This window comes from Peromyscus eremicus, chromosome 10 (genome assembly GCF_949786415.1).
Source record: "Peromyscus eremicus chromosome 10, PerEre_H2_v1, whole genome shotgun sequence".
Lineage (NCBI taxonomy): Eukaryota > Metazoa > Chordata > Mammalia > Rodentia > Cricetidae > Peromyscus > Peromyscus eremicus.
This window is the reverse complement of record NC_081426.1, coordinates 47,665,180-47,690,341: the sequence shown is the minus strand read 5'-3', so window position 1 is coordinate 47,690,341 and position 25,162 is coordinate 47,665,180. Positions and strand designations below refer to the sequence as shown.

Sequence of the window (25,162 nt, the reverse complement as noted above, 5' to 3'; positions counted from 1 at the left end):
TCCTCGGATTTGACTCAAGGCCAAAGACAATGAGTAGATCCTCTATCACCAAGCTGGGCAACCTAGTGACATGAAGATCAAGTCCCTGGAGGAGAAATACCTGCTCTCTCTGCCCAGTAAAGTATACAAGATTATTGACTTTTTCCTGGGAGTATCCTCAAAAGACCAGGTTCAAGGCTTTTGTCACTATTGGGGTATGGTGATGTGAGTGAAAATGACTCCCATTAGGAGGTGTGGCCCTGTTGGAGTAGGTGTGACCTTGTTGGAGGAAGTATGTCACTGAGGGTAGGCTTTGAGGTTTCAAAGCCAGGCCCAGTGTCACTCTCTCTTCCTGCTACTTGCAGATCTAGATGTAGAACTCTCAGCTACCTCTCCAGCACCATGTCTGCCTACATGCGTCCATGCTACCTGCCAAGATGATAATGGACTAACCCTTGAACTGTAAGCCAGCCCCAATTAAATGTTTTTCCTTTATAAGAGTTGCCATGGTTATGGTGTTTCTTTACAGCAATAGAAACCTTAAGACATGTAGATTATAATGGTCATGCTGGTCTTGATGTTAAGTGCTCCAAGAAGGTAGCCACTGCCATCCAAAGGGCCAAGCTTTCCATCATCCCTGAGGGGAGAGTCTACTGGGGAACAAGACTGGTCAGCCCCACACTGTTCTAGGGAAGATGATGGGCTGCTGTGATTCTATGTTAGTGCATCTCCTCCCTGCCACCAGAGACACTGGCATCATCTCTGCTATTGTGCCCAAGAAGCTGCTGCTGATGGCCAGTACTGATGACTACCACACATCAGCCAGGGGCTACAATACCACCCTGAGCAACTTTGCCACCTTTGATGCCATCTCTAAGACCTACAGCTACTGAGCCCCTAACCTCTGGAAAGAGCCTGTGTTTACCAAGTGTCCTCATCAAGAATTCACTGACCATCTTGTGAAAACCCACACCAGAGTCTGTTCTAAGGACTCAGGCTCCAGCTGTGGCCACCACATAAGGGTTTTATACAAGAAAAATAAAGTGAATTAAGTCTGTTTAAAAAAAAATATGTACACAGTCAACTTGGTATTTGTTCACATAGCAAATATTTACCAGGTACACAGTAATTAATATTAGGTGCTGAATAAATAAAACACTGGAATCCAAGAATTATCAAGACTATCATAGAACATAATATAATAAAATACATTTATTTTTGAGGGAGTCAAACACCACCCACTCAAAAAAAGGGAGAAGATAAAAAGCCCAATTAAATCCTTCTTTTAAAGGCCAGTAAACTAAAGGAGTAGAAATAGAACTTTCACTGTTCACTATCACATTTAACATTCAAAACCTGAAAAAAAAAAATCTTGTTTTCCTTAAAAATTGAAAACCCCACCAATCCCAATGACAGAAATATTCTCAAGTTAATTTTACTCACAAAACTTCTGTCTGATCTCCAATACATAAGACTTTTTCTAGTACATTTAGCATTTTAAAATCTAGTGGTTCGAAAATATTATTACTTGGTATGGAATGTTTTCTAAGTTAGGTTTTGTTTAGTACATACAGTCATGGTTTAATGTTTTTATGGCAAAAACAACTCTTAGGAAAAATTCTCTCAATTCTGAGTAGTGGCACAATGGTTAAAATATTAAGCTACTAAAGAGGCTCATTCACAGAGGACTTTTGTCAGCAGCACAAGACATAGTTACATAAGACATGCAAACTATGAATAAAGTGCTTCAGTAAAAGTAAATCCACACTGACAGACTCACTTACCCAAAGATTCTGAACAGTGCCCTCTAAGGCTTCCTCCAAGTTTTCTCCAAATCTCAATAATCTTTCTATTGCTTGAAAAGAAAGTTACTGCTGACCAGCACCTCTGTGATGTGGCAATGGGATAGCAGCCCTATAATGGCAGAAGCCCACACAAGGCAGGGTCTGGAGTGAGGCAGCAGTAGCAGTCTGATGGGGTCAGCAAAGGGACTATAAACAGGGAACGAGTAAGCAGACATGCTGGGGATAACAGCCTGTTTACTTATTATCAGTGAGGGAGAGACAAATAGTGAAAAGTTCAGTTAAAATCAACTCAATAGTGTTGGGCTGAAATTAGAGGTACAAATTATCATTGTGAACTCGTGGTTTTTAAATAAAGAAATATATACAAGCTGTAATGTTTAAGTTTGACCATTGAGAAATCTAAGAATAAAATTCTAGTAGCAACATTCTTGCTAAAATCTCAACTTCTAAATACCACATCAACTAAAGTAATCAGTGTCTCTCAGACTGGCACTGAGAAATAATATGATGCATCTATAATACCTTCTCAGGTCAAAAAGGAAGGGTTCAAGAATGGAGGGGTCACTTAAGGTTTACTAAAGCCAGCATAGAAGACCACTTGCCAACACTGGGCATCTGAGCATCAAAATAAGACTGACAAAATGAAAACCCACAGAATAAAAGAGAAGAGTTGGCACCGATGGCAGTATGAGTAAATACATGCAGAAGAAGAGTCTTCTAAGAGTCAGTGAGATGCTGTGGTTGATCTTTCCCCAGGTGCTACTTCCTAGACATGTCTATTATCATCCAGCATCCTCACATGACAAGATGTTAATAATGCACTGTTTACATCTCTTGCAGTAAGATGCCAACTAATAAACAGAAGAATGATGGAATCTGAAAAACTGCCATTTGGCAATTATCAATATAACAGTTAATCCAAGAAAAAATCTAAAGGACATTAAAACAAGTGGGTGAAAATGCTATGAGGTATATGATACTTTTTACACAGTTTTCAAGTTACAGCCTCAGAAAAAGTATCATAACAGGGGCTTGAGGCATAGCTCAGCAGGCAGAGTCCTTAGGTAGCATGCACACAGCCCTGAGTTCAATGCCTAGCACTGTATAAAACTGAGTGTGGCTATACACACCTGAGCTACATAGCCAGTTTGACACAGGCCTGGACTACATGAAACCCTGTATCAAACAAGAAGGAGAATCTCAGAAAAAAAGAGATGGAAGTCCACTTACAAAAATACAGTAGACACTATCTTCAGTAAGTGACCAAGGTGAAACCACTGGCATTAAAACAAAGCTGGCACATATGCCCCAAAAAGGGATGTAATAAAAAAATCATTTATATGACAATCCATCCAAAATGCATAACCTGATCATGTAAATGTGACAAATAAATTCTAATTTAGGAACAAAAAAATGCTACAAGATGGCTTTTTTTTTTTTTTTCAGATAACTAGCAAAAGTGAGAAAGGTGTAAGATACAAAGGAGCTCTTCCAGTCTGAAGATTGCAGACACACACTGGTTATTGTGCATAATCCTGTACTTTGTAGCTATAAGTCATTATTAGGACAAATGTCAAAACTGAAGTAGTGGGGTTATCTGGACAAACAGTAAATGGGAATTCTTTTGTTCTGGTTCTGGTAACTTCTCTAAATTTGATTTACCTTAATTATAAAATTGAAATTTAAAAACAAAATTTTTCTTTTGTACATAAAAAAAACTCTTAATTTTGCAGCTTGTGATTTTCTTGAAGCCAGTAAGCTAATTGTTTTTTGTTTTTGTTTGTTTAGCTGTTCTGGAACTCCTTATGTAGACCAGGCTGGCCTACAATGCATAGAGATCTGCCTGCCCTAGCTTCTGAAGCTTCTGGGATTAAAGTCATATACCACCACACCCAGCCACAATGGTAATCTTTAACACTGACAACAAGAATAACAAATACAGAGCCCCAATTAGCTCCCAAGTACTGTTCTCACTAACCCTCAGCACAGCTGTCTAAGTGAGCGATTGCTACTAGCTGTATTTTACGAATTGGAACAAAGGGAACCCAGTGATTAAGTTACTCCCCCTAAGTCACAAATTGAGAGAGCGTTATATGGAGATCTGAATATAGGAAGTACAGCCAAGGCTCTCACTTACTTTGGGATATTGATCTTGTCTATTTAGGAAAGGGAGAGAGTCTGTAATCAATAATGAAAAGGTGAAAGGTCTCAAAACCTATAGTAAGTCAGCACTCATTTAGAAATAAGTTGAGAAGATGTAAGATGAAAATATCTAATACTAGAAATCTTGTACTATAGATTTATGGTATTTATATAAAAAAATCACTATAAAAGCAGCTGAGATAATTTTAACAGTTTAAAGAAAGGCTGATTCATGACTGCAGTGAGAAATAATCTGTAATTTAAAAAGTCTTTTTAGGAACATAGTGATTACATGTGGTTAAATTACTAAAACATCTCGTATTTACTTTCAACTTTATGGGTTGGAGCTGAAAACAATCTCTTTGTGCCTGTTTCATATTATTTTCTCTGTTCTAATTGGCTGCTTACTGATTCCCAAATCTACACTGTATTTCTTAGTCTTCTTGTGACTAGCTCTAGGAATTTTATTGTCTCTCTTTTTTGCAGGCCTCCAGCTGTGCCAATGAAGAAGAAAGTAATCTGCTCTCTTTGTTGAATGTGTTGGAGATGAATTAATATGATCTAATGAAATATAATTCAAAGTCCTATTTAATTATATAATATTCCTTCTTGTAATCAACAGTCCATGCAAGCAAAACACTTTATTACCTAGGAATTACTTGTTGCAATGAAACTGTCAACAAACAAAAATTGACCTCTAAGTCCTACCTAACAGATTTACTTATAAAATAAATTTTTAAACTCTAGACAAAGGCCTATTTTTTATGCCTTCAGCCTAAACAAAAGCTACTAGTGTAAGTACTACACAATACCATTTTTCAGAGAATGCTGACCCTTGCTTCCCATTAATATAAAAATGACTGTTCACAATGGTGTCAAATTGGTTTATGAAAAGATGCTAACAAGATCCTCCACTAGATCATAATGAATGTGAAGAGAACCAATAAAAACTATATCAACTATTATTTTATAGTAGCATGGGACAAAAAAGTACTGCTTCTCCTAGATGTGACAACAGAAGGATGTTACTTTTGGATATTTCAACAATACTATCCTAGACCTAGACAAGTCTTTGGATGGCTTTGTAAATTTCAGGTGTATTGATGACTACGGTGCTAAATGTCCATCCTGGAGGAGCCTCACCAGGAAAATCCAACAGTAACCCAGATCCAATTCTCATATAAATGAGGACACAACACTATAAAAATGTCCTTCATCGCCAGGCGGTGGTGGTACACACCTTTAATCCCAGCACTCAAGAGGCAGAGCCAGGCGGATCTCTCTGAGTTCAAGGCCAGCCTGGGCTACCAAGTGAGCTCCAGGAAAAGCGCAAAGCTACACAGAGAAACCCTGTCTCGAAAAACCAAAAAAATAAAATAAAAAGTCCTTCATGTTCATGATTTGAAACCATTATAGTTTTGGCATCTTCGTAATGACTGAAGTGTGATAAATAAAAACTGGTACTCTATGAATGTTTAGGTGTTATGAAAAGAAACATCTATCCTTCTAATGTACAAATATTTGGAAGACATCTCTCTGTCAAGATTTCCAAACTAATTCAGTGTACACAGTGTCCCTGAGTTTTCTACCATCCCCAATTTACCTTTTTCCTTCTGCAGTGATACTGGGGGAAGTGGCCATGCCTGTAATTCCAGGGCTGATGCAGGAGGCTATCAGAGGGCCAGCCAGCTACACAGTAAAACCCTCTCTCTCAAAAGTCAGTTTTTCATTATTTAAATGTGCCCAGTGAACTCAGGTAAACTCAGTCAGTTTTGTACCGTCACAGTACAAAGTAGCAGGCAGTACCTAGGAAAACTGTGCTGTAATAGGTAGGTAGGGGGTTTGTGTGTGTGTGTGTGTTCGTTTATTTGTTTATAATTTCCAGAACTGCATTAGCCCATTTCAATACAATTGAGATTTAATAAAAATACTACATTATTTACTAGTTTGTTTATTGTTACATCATGTAATCCATGGTACCAGACCCGCCCTACAGCCACCCTCAAGCAGCCTCTAAGGCTGTCCCTCTGTCTGCCCTTCTCAGTCTAGCTGCTCTTGCAAATTTGGCTGTAGGGCTGGGTGCTGCTAGGTACTCCATTTCTCTGCCTTCTGATCATCTGAGGGAATGAAGGAGGAAGAAGAAGTAACTAGAAGACTTCATCATGGATATAACCGTCATCGGTTTGGATTTGACTTCCTAGAATTTTTCTAACTAGCACAAGCCAGGAAGATGCCTACTTCCCTTTGGTCATCATCCTCGAAAAGGTAAGCCAACAGAGACCAAGATCCACAGAACTAGCCTCTAGAAAACAGCAAATAAAATCCCAACTTACAAGACTGGCATGAGAAGTCTAATTATATACCTGCACTTTCCAACTCTGTAGGGGCTATTTTTCAATTAGATAGTTCAGTCTTCCTCCATATCAATTACAACTGAACTGGATCATCCTATTAATATATGAAAACACTGGAAACCCTCTCATCGTAACATTTTAAAAAGATTTTTATTCATGGTTCTGTGTGTGAGTCTGAGCATGTGAGTGTGGATTACATAGTCTAGAGGAGGATGTTGGATCCCTTAGAGCTGCAGTTACGGGTGGTTGTGAGATACCCAGCTGGCCATCTCTCAAGCCCCACAATTTTCTTCACCTCGTGTCTGCCTTCTGGAATCAGAACCCCATTCTCTATGCCTCCCTCAGGAAGTCAACAATATTTACTGTCCTCACTTCCTGTTTAATCCACCCCATTCACTTTCATTTGACCACCAGCATGAAGCTGTCTATAGAGAGCACCAATAACCTCTATGTCAGTCCAACCGTGAAGCCTGCTGTCCTGTGGTTTGAACTCCTCTCTGGAGTTCGTACTCATTCTTAAAGCAAGTTCTTTCAGAGGTTTCCAGATCCTCACCCTTTCCTGATTTTCTTTCTCTTTAGATACTTCTCGGTGTTCTCTCTCAAAACTTCCTGTTTCATAGCCCTTAGTCCTCCACCTCACTGCATCATTCAGAAAGCCAATCAGTATTAATTTTTTATTAGAAGCTAGAAAGATTACATTTGGGAGCATTTCTAAAAATTATTCAAAGAATCTAGACCTAGTCTTAAAATAGACTAACTTAACCTACCCTACTTCAAAGCTTTCGATACATTATCTAAAAGAGAATGCAGTCTAATATCATAGTCAAATCCATGCAATTAAGCAAGCCCTTTAAAAACAGACTAGGGAAATTTAAACAACTACCAAAGCAGACGAATCTTCAATTATCTCACACTGCAATGTGGGATATGCTTACCTTTGCTAAAGCCACAGGCTCTGGATCAGTGGGAATGCAGTTAGTATAATACACAGAAACCTACTATTATTCACTGTGGGAGGGCTAGAATATCATTAAATTCTGCCACAAAATATTTGGTATTGGCCAAAACATGTAAAGAAATGATGTTAGCATTTTATATGCTTACAATATATAATGGAGAAACTAAACAAATGCATAAGCCAATTTATAGGGTAAAGAATCTCTTGGATCTCCCTTCTCTACCCTCCACTCCCCCTATCCCCTACTATCTCCAATGTCTTACAAAAAGTTAAGGTCATTACTTAACAAGGGTTCTTGTTCTAATCTCCCATGAGCAATGAATTCGAAGAAGGATTTGAAAATGGTGAACAGCCTGGAGTCACTACCACTCCAATGGAGAACTAGATCCCCAGGAAGTTCCTTGCTTGTTTGAGCTTACACTCATTTTTTATCAAACGCTTTTTTTTTTTTTTTTTTTTTTTTTTGGGTTTTTTGAGACAGGGTTTCTGTGTGTAGCCTTGGCTGTCCTAGAACTCAATCTGTAAACCAGGCTGGTCTTAACTCACACCTGCTTCTGCCTCCAAGTGCTAGGATTGAAGGCATGCACTGCCACTACCCAGCCCAAACTCGAAATCTTATCAACTCACGAATACAATTATTCCTGAAGGAAACAGATGCTGTTGTTAAATGAGAAGATATAGGAAGACCACCTCTGATAAATGGCTATTCAAAAAGTACTAGCTGTGATGAAATCTTTTGTGCTTGTAATTGTCAATTGCTTCCCTTTTTTCTTTTAAGTGCAATCTTATCTACTTGTTCCCAAGAAAAACTCCACTTAATCATACTAGCCATTTGCAGCTACCATTCAATTTCCTTTCATATTAACTATCTCTTAAATAGGGTATTAATCACTGTTCCTACTTATCTCACTCTCTTTGATGTTTTTTATTATGGTAAAATACATATAATAGGATTTACTATCTTCACCTTTTTTACAAGTATAACCAAGTGAAGTCCATTTTACTGTGCTTCTATCACTAAAATCTAGTTTCAGAATTCTTTTCATCCAGTGAAACTGAAATTAGTATGTATCAACTATATAGTAATTCCCTACTCTCACTTCTACCAATTCTTCTATCATTGTGATTTTTGACTACTTTGTAAGTATTGCACATCTGCAAAATTATATAGTATTTGTATTGTTAGATGTATTTATTTTACTTGGCAATGTAGCATCATGAATCGTCTATATTGGGTATATTATCAGAATTTTCTTCCTTTTAAAGCTTGAATAAATAATTCACTGAATAATATTTCATGGTTTATCTATTCACATATCAATTAATTATACTTGAATCTTTTGTGAGTCTGCATGCATACATATGTGTGTCCATTCACTATATCAATGCTTCAATCAATTTCTTCAAAGTTATTGATTTATTCCTTACCAAATCTAAGTTTTTGGTTTGGAACTTCTATACCATATTTCTTTACCTCCAACTATAATACTAACCACTTTTTGGTCTTTCTCTATCTCCCACTATAGGAAGAGAGCTGTGCAGAAGGAGAAAAGAAATTACAAAGATGCATGCAGTATTAAAAGATGAATAGTATCACTGAGCCAGGAAATCAAAAAGAAGCTAAGAACATGTGTAAAATATACATGAGATTCTTAATGATAGCTACATAAAAGTAAGCAAAAAACATAATTAGTCATAGGACTTACATGTATAAACACAAAACCCATGCTGGAGTATTGTCATTCTTATTATTAAGAACAAAGGGGTAGAGTTTTCATTAGGACTCTTAACAAGAACTTTGCAACATGGTAGACTATCCTGCCAATGTATACAGCCATCTACCCCCTTCCTGAAAACATTCCTCTCTCTAAATATGGATGGCACCATTCTTTCTGTCCTTTGGATTGTAAGCCTTATCCTTTAAGGGCCAAGCCATCTTTTCAGGCCACCATCCCTTTCTGATTTGCCATGTGTCCCTCTGAAGGCCACTACTCATTTCATTAGTCAGACCTTGTACGCCTGCCAGTACTCCCTAAGGCTGTCTCTCTTTCCCTTTCTTTCAATGAACTGCCACTTCCCATGTCACCACCCCCCTAAAGCCCCACCACCACATACACATAATGGTTCTAGGGATTACAGTGTGGTAATATTTTGTTTGTGCTCTAACAAATAAAGCTTGCTTGGAGATCAGAGTGCAGGTCTAGCCACTACTTAACCATAGAAGCTAAGCAGTAATGGCACACACCTTTAATCCCAGTACTTGGGATCTCATGCCTTTGATCCCAGGATTTGGGAGGCATATGCCTTTAATCCCAGCACTAGGGAGGAGGAAACAGGAAATGATATGACTGGGCTGAGTGAGGAATATAAGGCAGGAAGTGAGAGGAGCTCATCCCTTTCAGGCTGAGGAGTTGGCGAGGTAAGAGGTGACTGTAGCTTGCTCCTTTGTCTCTCTGATCTTTTAGTATTTATCCTGATGTCTGGCTCTGGGTTTTTATTATTAAGACCAATTAGGATCTGTGCTACATTACGGAGGGCATTCCACATGATGTCAGGTGCTTTACCACTGAGCTATATATCCAGCCTCTTTCTACTTTTCGTTTTGAGAGAGTGTCTTGGTAAACTGGACTAACTCTGTGGCCCAGACAGGTCTTGAACTTGTGATCCTCCATCTTTAGCCTTTTGTGTGCTGGGATTGCCAATTTATGTCAGCAGACTTACTTCCTCAATTCCTTACTTTTAACTACTACACATTTCTGTTAAGTGTTCAGTCTATTGTGTTGAGCACTTAAAAGCAATGAGATAATATCTATTTCATGCTCTTTTTTTAACTTACTGTATAATAACAAAAAAGAGTTGATGGTGGAAGTAAGAACTGAACTTGTTTCAATGAGGTATTGACAATTCTTCATTTTGTCAGACTAATCTAGATTCTTAACCTCAAACTAATAATTGCAGTGAACGTCTACTGAAGAAAATACTTAAAATCTAAAGTATCTAATGGTCCATTATTTTCAATATTGTAGAAGTTATGATGAAGCAAAGAGAAAGAAATGCTTACTTAAAGATCGTTTGGTCAGTTAAAAAAAAAAAAACTTGACCTTTAAGACATGGAACTAAATGAAAAAGCTAGACAACCTAAGTGTGTGTGTGTGTGTGTGTGTGTGTGTGTGTGTGCGCGCGCGCGCGTGTGCGTACTTGTGAATGTGCTATGTAATTTATCCCATTTTTTATCTAGCATTTCTTCTAGCTATGTCTTTATAAATGTAATATGCATTTCATAATAGAAATGTAAAAAAATTCAGAAATGAGTCAGTGTGATCACATACAAATTGAAAACCTTGGCTAATACCGTTACATTTATTATAGTTGATTTAAAAATGTTAACAATCAGTTGAATGGAAAGAGGACTCAAGTATAACACTTACTTTTAAAAATGCTTTCTTAAGTAGACTATCTTTGGAGAGAACACCATTGCTTTTTATTGTCTTATTTAAAATAATAATATTTATTCCACGTAAAGTAGAATTTAATAGAGCAAATTTCTGTCAAAAACATGTATCTGAATATCAGAACTATATTCACAGCCCTAGCCAGGCATAGTGGCACACATCTTTAATCCCCGCACTTGGGAGGCAAAAGCAAGAAGATCTCTGTGAGTTCAAGGCCACCCTGGTCTATAGAGCTAGTTCCAGGACAGCCAGGGCTACACAAAGAAACCCTGTTTTAAAAAATAAAGCAAAAAAAAAAAAAATGTGTATACACACACACACACACACACACACACATATATACACACTCACAGTCCCTCCTACCCATCTCCTTGCCAAACCAAGGACTGATAAGGCAAAATTCAGCACATATCCATATGCAACTGATTCCCAACTGCTGGGGAAATGGTGAACAGAAAGCAAACAAAAATACGATGCTCAGAAAGCTGTTGTTTCCTAGGTAATCCACCAACAGTGAAATAGATAACCCTCATTGTTACCTTCTGCCAATGGTTCTCTTACTGTACTCCAAGCCTGAGTATCCCTCGCATTTATGAATGCAGAAAAATGTGGACTCACTCAAACATACAGAACTAGAGTAAGGACAAGTCACAAACAATCTGAAAATTTGCTTCTTCACTGCAGAAGTCTTCATGCAATGAAGTTTATCGCAGAAAACTTGTATGAGAAAAATGAGCCTCAAAACACATTTACTTCAAGTATTTCAATAGATTAAAAAATGGTCACCTTTCCAGAGTACAGAGATGTGACAGGCAGTTGGTCTCTGTACCTTCTGAGGGGGGTTTCCAGAGCAATTCGAAGACTACAACTGTATCAAAGTTACATATATATATTCTACAAGTTGAAAAAGTCCTGGCAAGTCAGCACATGCAGCAACCCCAAGTCTCCCAAACACCAATGCCATGAAGTAAAAGAAAGTATGTCAAGAGAAATAGGAAATAAGAAAAACAATGAAATCAAATCAGGCCTGGCAGAAAGTTCTAGAATGAAGAAACACAAGCACTAATGCTGACATAGGATGGTGATCAAGACTGATCAAAGCTGGGCATGGTGGCATATACCTTCAATCCCAGTAAGGCAGGGGAACTGAAAATCAAGGCCAGCCTGAGCTACATAACGACACCTTGCCTAAATAAATAAATATCAGAAACTTCTTATTAAGAGTGCTCTGAATTCAGGATTTAATAATAAAAAGAAAATTATGAATACAAAAGAATAAAGGATATACTTCACATGAGTTACAGAGTTTTGTGTTATTTGGTTTTGTTGGTTTTGTTTTGTTTTCAAGCTAGACTCTTGTAACACAAATCTTAAAAGGTCTTATTAATAAAAACAAACCCAGAGCCAGATACTGGAGTGAAAGCTGAAAGATCAGAGAAACAGAACAAGCCACATCCAACCTCACCTTGCCAACTTCTCAGCTGATCTTGTTTCCTCAAACTGGAAGCCTCTGAGTCCTCATCCGAAAGGATCTCAGCTGAACTGCTGCTCAAAAGCCTAAAAGCTTAAAAAGCCTCTAGTTCCTGGTCCTCATTCCTTATATACCTTTCTGCTTCCTGCCATCACTTCCTGGGATTAAAGGCGTGTGTCTTTCCCAAGCAAGACATGAGATCTCAAGTGCTAGGATTGAAGATGTGTGTCACCATGCTTGGCTGTTTCCAGTGTGGCCTTGAACTCAGAGATCCGGATCTCTGTCTCCGAAATGCTAGGATTAAAGGTATGTGCTACCACTGCCTAACCTCTATGTTTAATATAGTGGCTGTTCTGTTCTCTGACCCCAGATAAGTTTATTGGGGTGCACAATATATCAACCACAGACTCTCAAGTCACAGTCAAACCTGGAACCTGTGATCCTCTTACCCAGCCCTCTGAGTTCTGGCTCACCACAGCAAGCACACACAAGTGTTCACCTGGTATGAAGACATGGTATGAAACAGATGTGCTACATATTGATCCCCCTAAATGTTGGCTGACAGAGTGAACCAGCAACATCTTTGTGTTACCTTCCTTTACACAGACGCAGCTCTGAATACTAAAAACCTTTTGTTAGCAGTACAAATAAATGATGGCACTGTTAATCCTGAAATTAGACTCCATCTCAGGGAACAGGCCTTCCTTGTCTAAGGTGCTTTTGGCATGCACTGAAAACTCAGACTTATAGTGAAGCTGACAACAGCTTCTGAAACTAACAGCACTGCACACAGGATCAAAAATACTAAAACCTGATCTGCTAAGCAGTATTAGCTAGACAGCTTACTAAGCACTGTCTTTCTTTAAATAACTGTATTAATTCCTAATATCCTTAGAACTATTCATCCAGCAGAAATTTCCAGTTAAGGATGACAAGGTAAATGTCACGGAATACAACCCTACTCACCTTACTTAACCTCTGCTGGCAGGCCTCTTCCTATCTATCCCACAGTCCCTTTTATATGCTCTCAACAGCCGATTGTAGAACATCCCTTAAGTACCTGTTAGTGGGTCTTTCACCACTAATAGGTCGTGAACAAAACATTCTTCATCGGAGTATCTTAGCCTGGGACAATGCCTTGCTCCTAGTAAGCACTTACAAAATACTCATACTGTGTGAGTCAATTTAATGGACACCCTCAAAGCAGATATATTCAATCTGAAAACCTTAAAGTCAATGTGTTTAGTCATAAGAAACAAGCAAGCAAACAAACAAACAAAAACCACACAAACAAAACCCTCTGAATACCCTCTAAATAGAGGGGCAAAGTTTCCAAGTCCTCCTGTAAAATGTTTGTAGAATCCATGCTGTTCCACTCTTCCCACTCAAATCCACATTTTATACATATAATGGTAATAATCTTCTTGCCTGTATATGGTAAATAAGTCTTTCTACAAATTCTTATCTATTACAAGGCTTTCTTGGAAGCTTCAATAATGTCTAATATTTAGAGATGATGACAAAAATCTACATGAACTACTATATCTTACATATACAGTAAACTCTGCTTCTCATAACTGCAATGCCATCCTCCAAGAATACCTTTATCTTTGCTAACTGAGACCACATACAAACCAATAGCTTCCTTCAGAAAACAACTTTTGGGTTCATTGGCACTGGTATAAGAGCAGAATCTTAATGTGGCACTCCAACATAGCTTAACTTAGCATGTTAACATTTGCCTCACAGAAATAATCATAGGAACAAATAGTCCCTGAGCATTTGCTTGGGACTCAGCACTGCTCTAAGCACTTTACCTCTGATTATGAACAACTTTCTAGATAGTTGTCAGTATTCATCCATACCACAGAACTGAGATACGAAAATAAATATTCAGTGACCTATCACATACAGTAAAAGAAATTATATGTCTGGCTTATAAATTGTGCTTATTCAAAGAATCTAACACTTAAATGTGCCATTTTAAAAGGCTTGTTTACTCATGTTAAATGTGCTAACCTGAACATCCTTGACTTTCTAAGAAAATGTATGTCTTCCAAATATTAACTCATGCCCTAGAATAAATCTGTCCATATTACTAAAGTCCTCTAACACCACTATTTAGGTAGTATTTACTAAGCATTCTTACATCACTATCTAGCTTTCATCTGTATATATGAAAAATGCTGTTAACAGTCCTTGAAGAAATGGCTTGACACTTCCTTGGATCTTACTAGTGACTGCCATGAATACTGTAAATAGACAAAGTATTCTATCGCTGGATATCATAAAAATGCTACTGGATTTCCAAGTTTTATGCTTTGAGTAGCTCTGACAATAATGCCAAACAATATGTATTCAGTCCACCAATGTTTTCCAATTCAGTCTCTATGTAAAAATCAACAGTGAACAACTAGAAAAGGCCAGAAGCTATTATCAATATTTAGAAATCCACCCACACTAACACACCCAGAAGAAAAACCTCACCATAAAAAGGATCTATACAGGGTAACAATTTATGATGTGTTTTACTTTTAAGAATTCAAAGCCAATGGCCAGGAATTTTTTACTTTTATGTAATGTTTACAAAAGAAATGCTGTCATAAACAGAAAGAAAATACCCAAGATCATTTTTTTTCTGTTTAAATTCATTTACACTAGAAAATAACAATTATTAAATACCTAAATCTCTCCACTTTCTGAATTAAGGATAATTTAAGTTGCTTTAAGATAAACTTCTCTAAATTTTTACATATCTACTCAACCTATTAAAACCCTTTAAGCATAGCTGAAAATTTTAGTCTATAGAAGTACTACAGGGACAACACTTGCTAGAGACCATCTAGGGTGTCAGAAAACATTCCATTCACATTATAGAAGATTCACATTCTATAATTGAGCCGCTTTTTATTATTTTTAAATTTTATTTTATATGTATAAGTGTTCAGCCTGCACATATGTCTGTGCATTACATGTGTGTCTGAGGTATCTTCAGAGACTAGAAAAAGGTATTAGATCCTCTAGAACTGGAATTACAGATGGTTGTGAACTGCCATGTGGGCACTGTGAATCAAACCTGTGTCCTCTGGAAGAGCAGCCAGTGCTCTTAACCATTGAGCCATCTCTCCAGCCCTGTGAGCCATCTCTTAAATTACATCACTTGGAAGTCCATACACTTTCAGTAGCATGCCACCTTTACTTCCAATTTTAGAAAGTATTCAAGTATAATTAAAGAAGGAACCATTCGTTGTACACTTTATAGTTTTCCTTTTATTTTTAGTTTTGTCTTTTTATTCTTTGACAATTTCATGTGTGTACAGAATATCTTGATCCTATCCACTCACAACAACCCTTCTCACATAACCTGCCTTCCTTTCTAAGACCTACTAGTCAATCTTCACAGTCTATTCCAAATACCACCTTCTGTAAATAATCCTACTAATGAGCTAATCACTCCTTTCTATGAACCAGCTCCATACTCTAGCCTTAACTGTACTGTGTATGTATCACCTTATACTGTAATCACTTACCTTCTTTCTCTCTTCTACTCAGTAATTTGCTTGGTATAGCCTGGACCCATGTCTAACTTAACTTTAATCCCCAGGATCCAGTGGTGTGCCTGCTTGGCACAAATATAGAATAACCCATGTAATGTGAATTATCTTACGTATGACTGGTAATTAGAGAACTGTCAATATATTATGTCATGAGGTACTTTCAAACAAGTTAACACTTCATATCACGAAGCAGCAAAATATACAAACTATATCCATCCCCCACCAACACACCAAGCTGTGACTCTTCCCCTTCCTCGTGGCTCACCTGGCCACTGCCACCTCAGCCACGCATGCCTTGCAGCTCTCACCTGTGTCATTTGCCTCTCTTTCATTTTAGGCAACCTCAACCCAACTTAACATGGTAGTCCCTTTCACCAAATGCATTCACTGATTATTTCTAATGTACATTCCTATACCCAGTGCAGCATTTAGTGGTTAGTAATTTTAAATTTCTTTTATGAGTTCCAGTACTGTGAGGAATCAGGATACATAGCTACATAGATTTTGAGTCATCTATTTCTCCTGCTTTTCTTTTCCATTAACTGTCATTTCAAGTTCATAATTTTGCAAAGCAAGAGTTTTTCAGAAATTCATGTGTTACAACATGACATAAATATTTGATGAAATGGATGTGGAACATGGCGTTTTCAACAGGCACTGTACTTTTAGCCATTAATCCCACATTTGTTGAGTATCATGCTGAAAAGAGCCACTGCTCTAGCCAGTGGATACCTAAAAACTGACAGGCTGAGAATGAATGTGTGTGTATATCGGTCACATACACATGTTTAACACATCCATCTCATCCATATTGAATTTACTATGTTTTTACATTCATTCTAATATCTACTTTCAGTAGTTTTCAAAAGAACTAGTTGCTTTCTAATAGAAGTCTTAAGAAAAAAAAAACAGATCAAAGCAGAACTCTTTGGGTGTAGCAGCAATGCCCAGCTCCCCTTACAGTTTAATGACTGAGTTGAGAGACTCATCCTCATCTCTGTAAACTTTTGGTGAAGTTATACTGCCTGAATCGTCCACATACCATCTCCTTTCTCCTTCCTTCTGGGCAGCTGTGCTGGCAGGAACTTGGCAACCACTCTCTAGGCCTTTACCCCAAGCAAGTGAGATGGGAGGTCAAGCTCTCAGGAAAGAAACTTGCACAGCCTTGGGGCAGTGGGAGGGGCTTGATCTCCAAAGGCTGGCCTCTGCTGTCCCCCCATGGGAGACCTTGATTTGGGGGATGTGGGGATGCGGGGTGGCTTGGGAAAGAGGGCTGGGGGGTGAGAGGAGTGAGGAGGGGGGATCTGTGGATGGTATGTGGAGTGAGTAGAAAATTTCTTAATAAAGAAAAAAAAATTTTTTTTAATTTAAAAAAAAAAGTACCCTGGAAGCTCTCAATCCTGCCTCTTAGGGGCTCTGTCTGAGTTCTTTTAAAGTACCACCCTCCACTTCTGAGACATAGCTATATGAATATATGTAGATATATAAAGCCTGCAATGCATCTTGTGCATCACCTAAGTGCCCCAGCATAGCCTGCTGACTTCATGGTTTTGTGCCAGGTTTAAAACGCCTCCTGAACCATTGCAGAAAGGGATTTTCTTTGTACTACCTTTCATGTTGTTTGTATTTTTATGATATTCTCAATTTCTATTTAAAAAATAAACATGGTATTTTAGAAAGAAAGAAAGAAAGAGAGAGAGAGAGAGAGAGAGAGAGAGAGAGAGAGAGAGAGAAAGAAAGAAAGAAAGAAAGAAAGAAAGAAAGAAAGAAAGAAAGAAAGAAAGAAAGAGAAAACGAAAAAGAAAGGGAAAAAGACAGAAAGAAACTTGCGTTAGGAGAGTCGGGCAAGCAATTTGGACTTAAAGTAAACCATCACTCTGTCGCAATACAGAATGGGATAAGACAGAAGTGAAAGCTTAAGAGAAAAAGATTAAGGGGCTATTTACCTGGGAAAGGTCTTAAACTACAAAGAAACAAATCAGAAACATTCTCACAGATCATAAAAGATCTACTCAAAGCAAAGTCATTAGATGGGGAAGAAGACTTTTGAGGACAGAGTCCCCCTCACGTGGAGATTTACTAATAAACACAATAGACTCTTCTCTCTAAGCCTTACCTTGTGGGTAAGGAGCAGGTGTCATGAAGAAGTCACTCTATAACACTTTAGAACACAGTAAGTGACAGGGGAACAACACAATATGAAGGATCACGTGTGTTGGAAAACCAAAGAGCAGAAAAGGAAGTAGGCCACAATGGGAAACTAGCCCTTAATAAGGACTTTAAAGAAGGAGATAAGGGAGCTAGCTGAAAAGACATCTGTATCTGCACACTGGAAAACAGGAAGTGGCTAGTTTGGATGGAGCAGGAAATGAAGTCAATAGACCAAGAGAAGAGGGAAAGGGGGTAACAGTGACTGAAGCATGGGTTTGGGTGCAGACCACTGGCTTAGAGTGATCTGTGAAGATTTTTGTTGGCTTTTTTTTTTTTTCTTCTGAGCCACTTTAGGGTGTTGAGCAGCTCAGATTTATATTTTAAGTAAATTACTCTGCTGGTGAAGAAGAGTTGACACAGGACACAACTATGATGAAACTCCTACCACAAGTCCTTTCTTTTGGCATATTTCAAGTCAGTTATAGAGAGACACTTGTAGATCTCTACTAGAAAGGCTTCCTTTTGTAAAAACCAAGGCTACAAGTCTATAACAATCTACATAAGTAAAATAAATAAGAAATGTAGACAACGGCATTTTTGACATCTCCTTTTTGCCTTGAAAATATTTTCCCCCAAGAAAAGAAGATTCCATATGTGACAATCAGCCATGCAGTCTGTGACCTGGCAGACTCCATCTGAGTGAGACAGCCCTTCCCCCAAAGGGTTCCCAGCCAGTTCTCCAGTTATATGCCCTCCTTACTATTTTGCCATTTCTAGATGTTATCACTGATAATCAACTAGTAATTCATTTATTTATGTTTTTATAAAAGTCTGTTCAGCTTCTTAGTTTTATTATTCAAACCTTTAGAGAAAAAAAGATGTATGCTAGACAACTGTTTGACATTTGTAAAATAGGAGTACTAGAAAAGGGATAGTTTGGTTAAATGATACTGAAAAACAAAATAAACTGAATGAACTTTTTCAATTGCTTTAATTTCAGTACCTTCCTAGCATTAGTGTCTAAGCCTAGGCCTTAGGTCATAGCTTTCTGTGCCGTACAAAATTATTGTCCACAAAATAGCTGGACAACTTGGAAACAAAAAGGGGATAAAATACAAATCACAAAATTTTATCCTGCAACTTCAGGAGTCCTTCATCTATAGTTTCGCTTTTTGGGGTTTCAGTTACCAACATTCCATCCCATTGAGAAAAATATTGATGGAAAATTCCAGAAACAAACAACCCATTAAGTGTTAAATGAGTGTTCTAAGTGGTATAACAAAATATTGTGCTTTTCTGGCAGGAACGTGAATTATTCTTGTGTCCAGAGTGTCCACACAGTATATGCTACCTACTCTGTAACAGCTAAAAAGGACCACATCACAGAACTTTTATTTATAATACATTGTTATAATCACTTTACTTTGTTATTTATAATTGCTGTTAATCTCTTACTGTGCCTAACTTATGAATTAAACTTCGTTGAAGAAGTTTATATATAGGAAAAACAGCATGCACAGGATATTTCTTGTGGAGGTCTTAGAACATTGCCTTAAAGCACAAGGCAGACTACAGCATTATCAGGGCTTACACAGGACTTCAGGAAAAGCTTAAAATTCCTGGGCTCCTGACGACTTTAGACATTATTCACAATTAAAAAGAAAACTTCAGTTCTCTCTTTTTTTAATTTGATAAAATTTTTATAAGAATACCATTTAATAGCTCACACAATGAGCTCAAATAGATTCTATGTTATTTAGTCTAGTACAGGATATCAAATTATCTAAAAATAGCCTGTAACTTTAATGGATCTAAGAAAAATTTTAATGTAAATATTCTCGCAGAAATATGATCTTATACTTCTTTAAAATTATATGCAATTAATAGGCTGCCAGTGCCAAGCAGGGCAGAAGCAGACAAGCAAGACTCCAGACCACTGCACAGTCTTACCTTCTGATGTTTTCCACTGTTTCCACAAATCCTCAACAGTTATGTGCTTATCTTCTCTGTGCAGATGACTATGCTTATTCGAAGCATCTTTATATTTCATATCTTCTCTTATAAACTATAAGAGAGAAAACATTAAGTTAAACATAAGTAAAATCCTTTAGTCCCAATAAACTAAAAACAATACAAAAAATGGTATTTTAAAACCACTTTCTCATGATTATTAAACACATTTTACAAAATGTCTTCCAATCTTGAGAACAGAGGTAGTGTAAGTTTTTATTCAAAGTTCATTACTCAATAGATATTAGTCCACATTTATACTGTGCAGGACTACACACGCACACACACAGACTGTTTCTAAACTTCATGATGGTCCTGTAAGGAAAGCACTGGTTTAAAACTCTGTTTTATAAATGGGAAGCCAAGGCCAATGGAGGTTAAGTAACATGCCCAAGGTTAAAACAATGAACAAGTGTTGAGATCAAAGCCCTGGCTACCATCAAGCATGTAGATTAGTTACTACTGGCTCAATATTACCTTTTGACACATAAACAGTGATGAGGTATTTCCAACCACAACTCACACTAATCTCAATCACTTTATCATAGTTCTGTGTTTTTCTACCATCTAAGCCATTATTCAAGGAAAGCGGGCTACAATGTCACAACTAGCATATTTTATAAACCTACATATATATCCTTAAAATCATACTTTACAAGATTTAGAAAAAAAGCAGCAAAATTAATCTCTGCTACAAATTAACCAGGACTGTAATATTTCTTTCCCACTGTCCAACAAATAAATAGCAAAGGCTATTATACCTATAAACCATTCACCAACGCTATCCCTGACAATTTTTCAGGTTTTATCTCCTCAAACTTCCTCTAAACAACCTATTATTCTAATTATATGGAACAAATAGAATACTTTAAATTGTTATCACTTTTAATTGTTGCTCAACATTTTTTTCTTTTTTTACTTTTTTTTTCTTGTTTTGTTATTTTACTTGTATCTGTATTGACTATCCCTTGATTCTGAAAGTAGATCATAGACTGTTTCAGAAATCCAAATACAGAAAGTCAAGTCCCTATGGACTTAAACTCTAGAAGCAAAGTTCTTATCTTTATACATTAATAATAAACATCATCTCATACATGATAAAATTTTGGTGTGACTAGAATAAGTCTATACTAAACTACTTAACAGTTACATAGTATTTTTTGTTTGTTTGTTTGTTTTTTGTTTTTCGAGACAGGGTTTCTCTGTGTAGCTTTGCGCCTTTCCTGGATCTCGTTCTGTAGACCAGGCTGGCCTCAAACTCACAGAGATCCACCTGCCTCTGCCTCCCGAGTGCTGGGATTAAAGGCGTGCGCCACCACCGTCCAGCTAGTTACATAGTATTAAGCAAATTGTTTACCTTTGCAAGTTTCAATGCTCAGCTTTTAGAATCAACACCACTATTCACAGTGACCTCAAAAGACTAGTTGGTGACAGCTTACTCACACTCTTCTACTATAGGTATAGAAATGGTGAGTGAGTACTTAGGAGCCTTTGTAGAAGTGATCAGATAATGCTTTCAAAGCATCTGAGCCAAACATGTGGCAAATGTGTTAGCTGTATAGACCCTGCTATTATGAGTATAGGAATTAAAAATCTGGCCATACATCAATAGCTTGAAAAGCAGTGATTTAAAAGATTCACCTTAGATTTTTTTTTTCTTCTGTTGCTATAACAGTGTCTTGTTTTATAAACTTCTTTTTGTAAAGGTATAGTTAAAGGGGCTTCTCTGGCTAGCCTCATGCCATCCTTCTTAACTGATATCTTTAGAATCTAGTAAAATATTTGGGGGAGATGGGATCACTACACCTAAGATGCTTAAAAACTGCCCATCTTGGAAGAGGTCCAAGAGCTGAAGACAATCTCGAGACTGAACGCCATGATGATAGACTGAGCAAAGAGGAAGTCAGTCTTGGAAAGAGTCCAGTCAGCTGGAACAAAGAGCAACTGTTCCGTTTATGGGATACACATCAAAAAGAATGTCTTCTCTTCACTGTGTGAGCACTAATAACTGAAAAGAATGGTTCTATGGTTTCAGAAATAAGCTAATTTCCATATAGATGAGATGTGATACTTAGTTCATATTTGAGAAACTACAGAATGAGTTTATGGCTATATATTAAACATGTGCTTAACAAATCAAAGGGAGATGGGGGTGGTAGAACACTGGTGATATAGAGGGGAAGGAGAAAACAATGGACAGGAAGTTTTAAGTGTAAAGAGGGACAAAAGGGTAAGGCAGGAGAGGGGACAGGGAGGATGGTAACAACACTAAGAATGTTTGAAGTCATATAGAAACCTACTATTTCACAAGCTTCAGATGTATTTTTCACCCCTATATTTGGCTCCTTGTCTTTTATTTAATAAGACCATTTAGAAACTTGTCTACTAGCTTTTAACTGGAGTTTCCCTACAGGATATAACGCTCTTCCAAAAAGCCATATGTTGCCAAATAAAAACCTTAGTTCCAAGTGTAGGATACCTCCCCTAGAGTTGTTTGGAGTGTCCCAGAAAACTCCCAAAACAATAAAATAATCATTTTTAAGAAAGCTGAGTAGGCTGAGTGGTGGTGGCTCATGCCTTTAATCCCATTATTTGAGAGGCAGAGGAAAGCAGATCTCTGAGTTTGAAGTTAGCCTGGTCTACAGAGACATCTAGAGCTACACAGAGAAACCCTGTCTCAAAACAAAAAGCTAAGTAAAAACTAAATATATGGAATTGCACTTTTCCTAGAATTATCAAAAAATACTTTTGCTTAAAAAAAAAAAAAAAATGATCCACCGTGCAGCAGATCGATGCCTGGGTAGTTTGTGCTGCTACCTGGAGCCATGGTGTCGGCTGGGCCTGAGCTGTGGCCGGGGACCATGTCTGGGTCCGTGACCCTACCACAGCCAGGGTCTGTGTTGATGTCCATGGCCCATGGTGCCACCAAAGGCCACAAGGATGAGTTGCCACCTGTGACCATGTTGGAGTCCAAGGGACAAGCTGCTGCTAGGGCCATGTCACTCTGAGTGGTCTGGGGCTATGGTGTCTTCTGGGCTAAGCTGCTGCTGAGGGCCATGTCTGGGTCTCTGGCCCTACCACAGCCAACATCTCCATCGAGGTCTGTGGCTCCTGCTACCACTGAAGGCTGGACAGATGCCCAGGTCCCAGGATGGCACCTGAGGCCATGTTGGTGCCCAAGGGTCATACTGCCGCCAGAGTCATACAGATTGGGGTGGCCTGCATTGCCACCCGGGGCCAAGGTAACATCTGGGCTCTGGCCAAAGGCCATGTCTGAGGTTCATGGCCCTACCGCAGCCAGGATCTGTGTTGATGTTCATGGCTCCTGTTACCATCAAGTGCTTGCTGTGCACCTACCCACCCTCCAGCCCCTACTCCCCACCCCTGGGTCTGGTCCACCACCTGGGGTTACATTGGAGCCCAAGGACCACACTGCTGCTGGGCCCATGCCAATCTGAGAAGCCTATGCTACCACCCAGGGCAATAGTAACATCTGGGCCCAAACTGCTGCTGATGGCCATGTCTGGGTCCATGGTCTTGCTGCAGCTGGGGTTCTGTGTTGATGTCCATTGCCCATGTTACCACAGGGGTGAATGCAAACCATGTTTTGAACCATGTGTTGAAGTACAAGGACCATGCTGAGTTGGTCCCACCCTTCACTGGCCTGGGGAAAGCCGCCCCCTCTCACTGGAGAGCTGACCCACCCCTCACCCTGGGATAGTGACCCCAATGACCCTGACACTAGAGAGCTCCCCCTCCACTTGGGAAAGCTGGCCCCACCCCTCACCTGAAGGGGGAGTGGTCCCAGAAACCTGGATTGACCAACTCAGCTACCACACATCCAGGGCTTTGAGTTGGCACTTCCCAACATCTACCCCATCTATGACCTGCTGGAGCACATGAAAGGACTGGTCTTGCAGAACCATAGCCACAGGTTCTCCATGACTCAGAGCAAAAGCAGAATATCCAAGAGGAGTTTCGATGAGGGTCCAGTATTGATAGTGTACCAAAGCCAGAGGCCTTGAACCTGACAAACAACTCATTACATAATGAATATTTGCAAGTAAAGCTGTGTGGACAAAGGGGTATATAGACTGTATGATAAACAGCAGCTCCCAATGCCACTAAGACCAATAAAGAGGAGACAGAGAGGCGGGAAAGACAGAGGAGTAAAGTGGTTTCTTTTGTTTTGTTTTATTTTTATTTCTTTAATTAATAGTCTTACTTATATTTTTTATTTATTTCTTATTTTATTTTTATTATTTCTTTTTAAGTTTTCCTTTGGGAAGGGGACACTACAAGCGTGAAGGGTGGGTATGGAGGGACTGGGAAATGAGTGGGATTGGGGTGCATGGTGTGAAATTCCCCAAGAATCAATTAAAAAAGGTTAAAAAAAATGATCACAGGATAATGAAGCTTGTAACACATAACTTGAAGGCACAGTCTACACCTTACATATCTTTGTCATTCTTACCAGAGAACATGAGTAGAAAACACAGAAAGATTCATTTTCTGTAGAAACAAAGTCTGAAAATGTTTAAGTGAACTAAATATGCATATGAAAGTCCACCTGGCCCCGTCAAACTCTCTTCTCTATCCCACAGAATACACAATTCTGCCTGCTCAGAATTCTCTAAAGCTTTATAGAAAACTACTGATTTGGTGAATAAAGAAGGCCAACTAGAGAAATTCTGAAAAGTCATAAATAACTAAAAACACATAAGCAAAAGACAACTATCTTTTAACTTATTGAAATCCATGAGTCAAGAAATCTGAAAGCAAAATCTAAATTCAATTAAGTAAACAGCATCTGTGGTAGAGATACCAATCCCCCACAAACCTACTCCAAGAAACTGTAAGCTGACAACACTAATCAAGGAGTGCTATGTGAATGGCTGGCTATTTAATATGCTCTTCAGAGAGATTCCCACAGAAGATTCTACTAAGTAAATTCTTCGGTACCACTAACAATAAAATAGATCGCTTTACAGATCTAACTGCAGGAAGTCATATCATAAACTAATTACAGTTTTTGCACTATAATATACATCTGGTATCTGTGCTGGGTTTTTTTGACTCTGCCGTAATAAAATCTAACATAGATATCATTAAAACTATTATTTGGCTGCTCTACTTAGTTGCAGCCCTTTCCCCAGGAACTACTCAATTCATAAAGATCCATGCATACACCCAGTCACTCCTCTCACTCTGTCACCCACTTCCACAGCTACTTGACAGGAGGACAGCTCACCAAAAAAGAAAAACAGTAACTATACAAGAATG

General features: G+C 38.3%; 1 protein-coding gene across 2 annotated transcripts in view; it reads right to left on the bottom strand.

Moving 5' to 3' along the window:
• Stim2 (stromal interaction molecule 2) overlaps nt 1-25,162 on the bottom strand; it is a 133,646-nt gene that overhangs the window by 31,974 nt on the left and 76,510 nt on the right. For both annotated transcript variants that reach the window (XM_059275881.1, XM_059275879.1), the window contains exon 3: nt 19,820-19,934. In XM_059275881.1, coding sequence (XP_059131864.1) covers nt 19,820-19,934 — 115 coding nt within the window. The remainder of the gene's footprint in view (nt 1-19,819; nt 19,935-25,162) is intronic.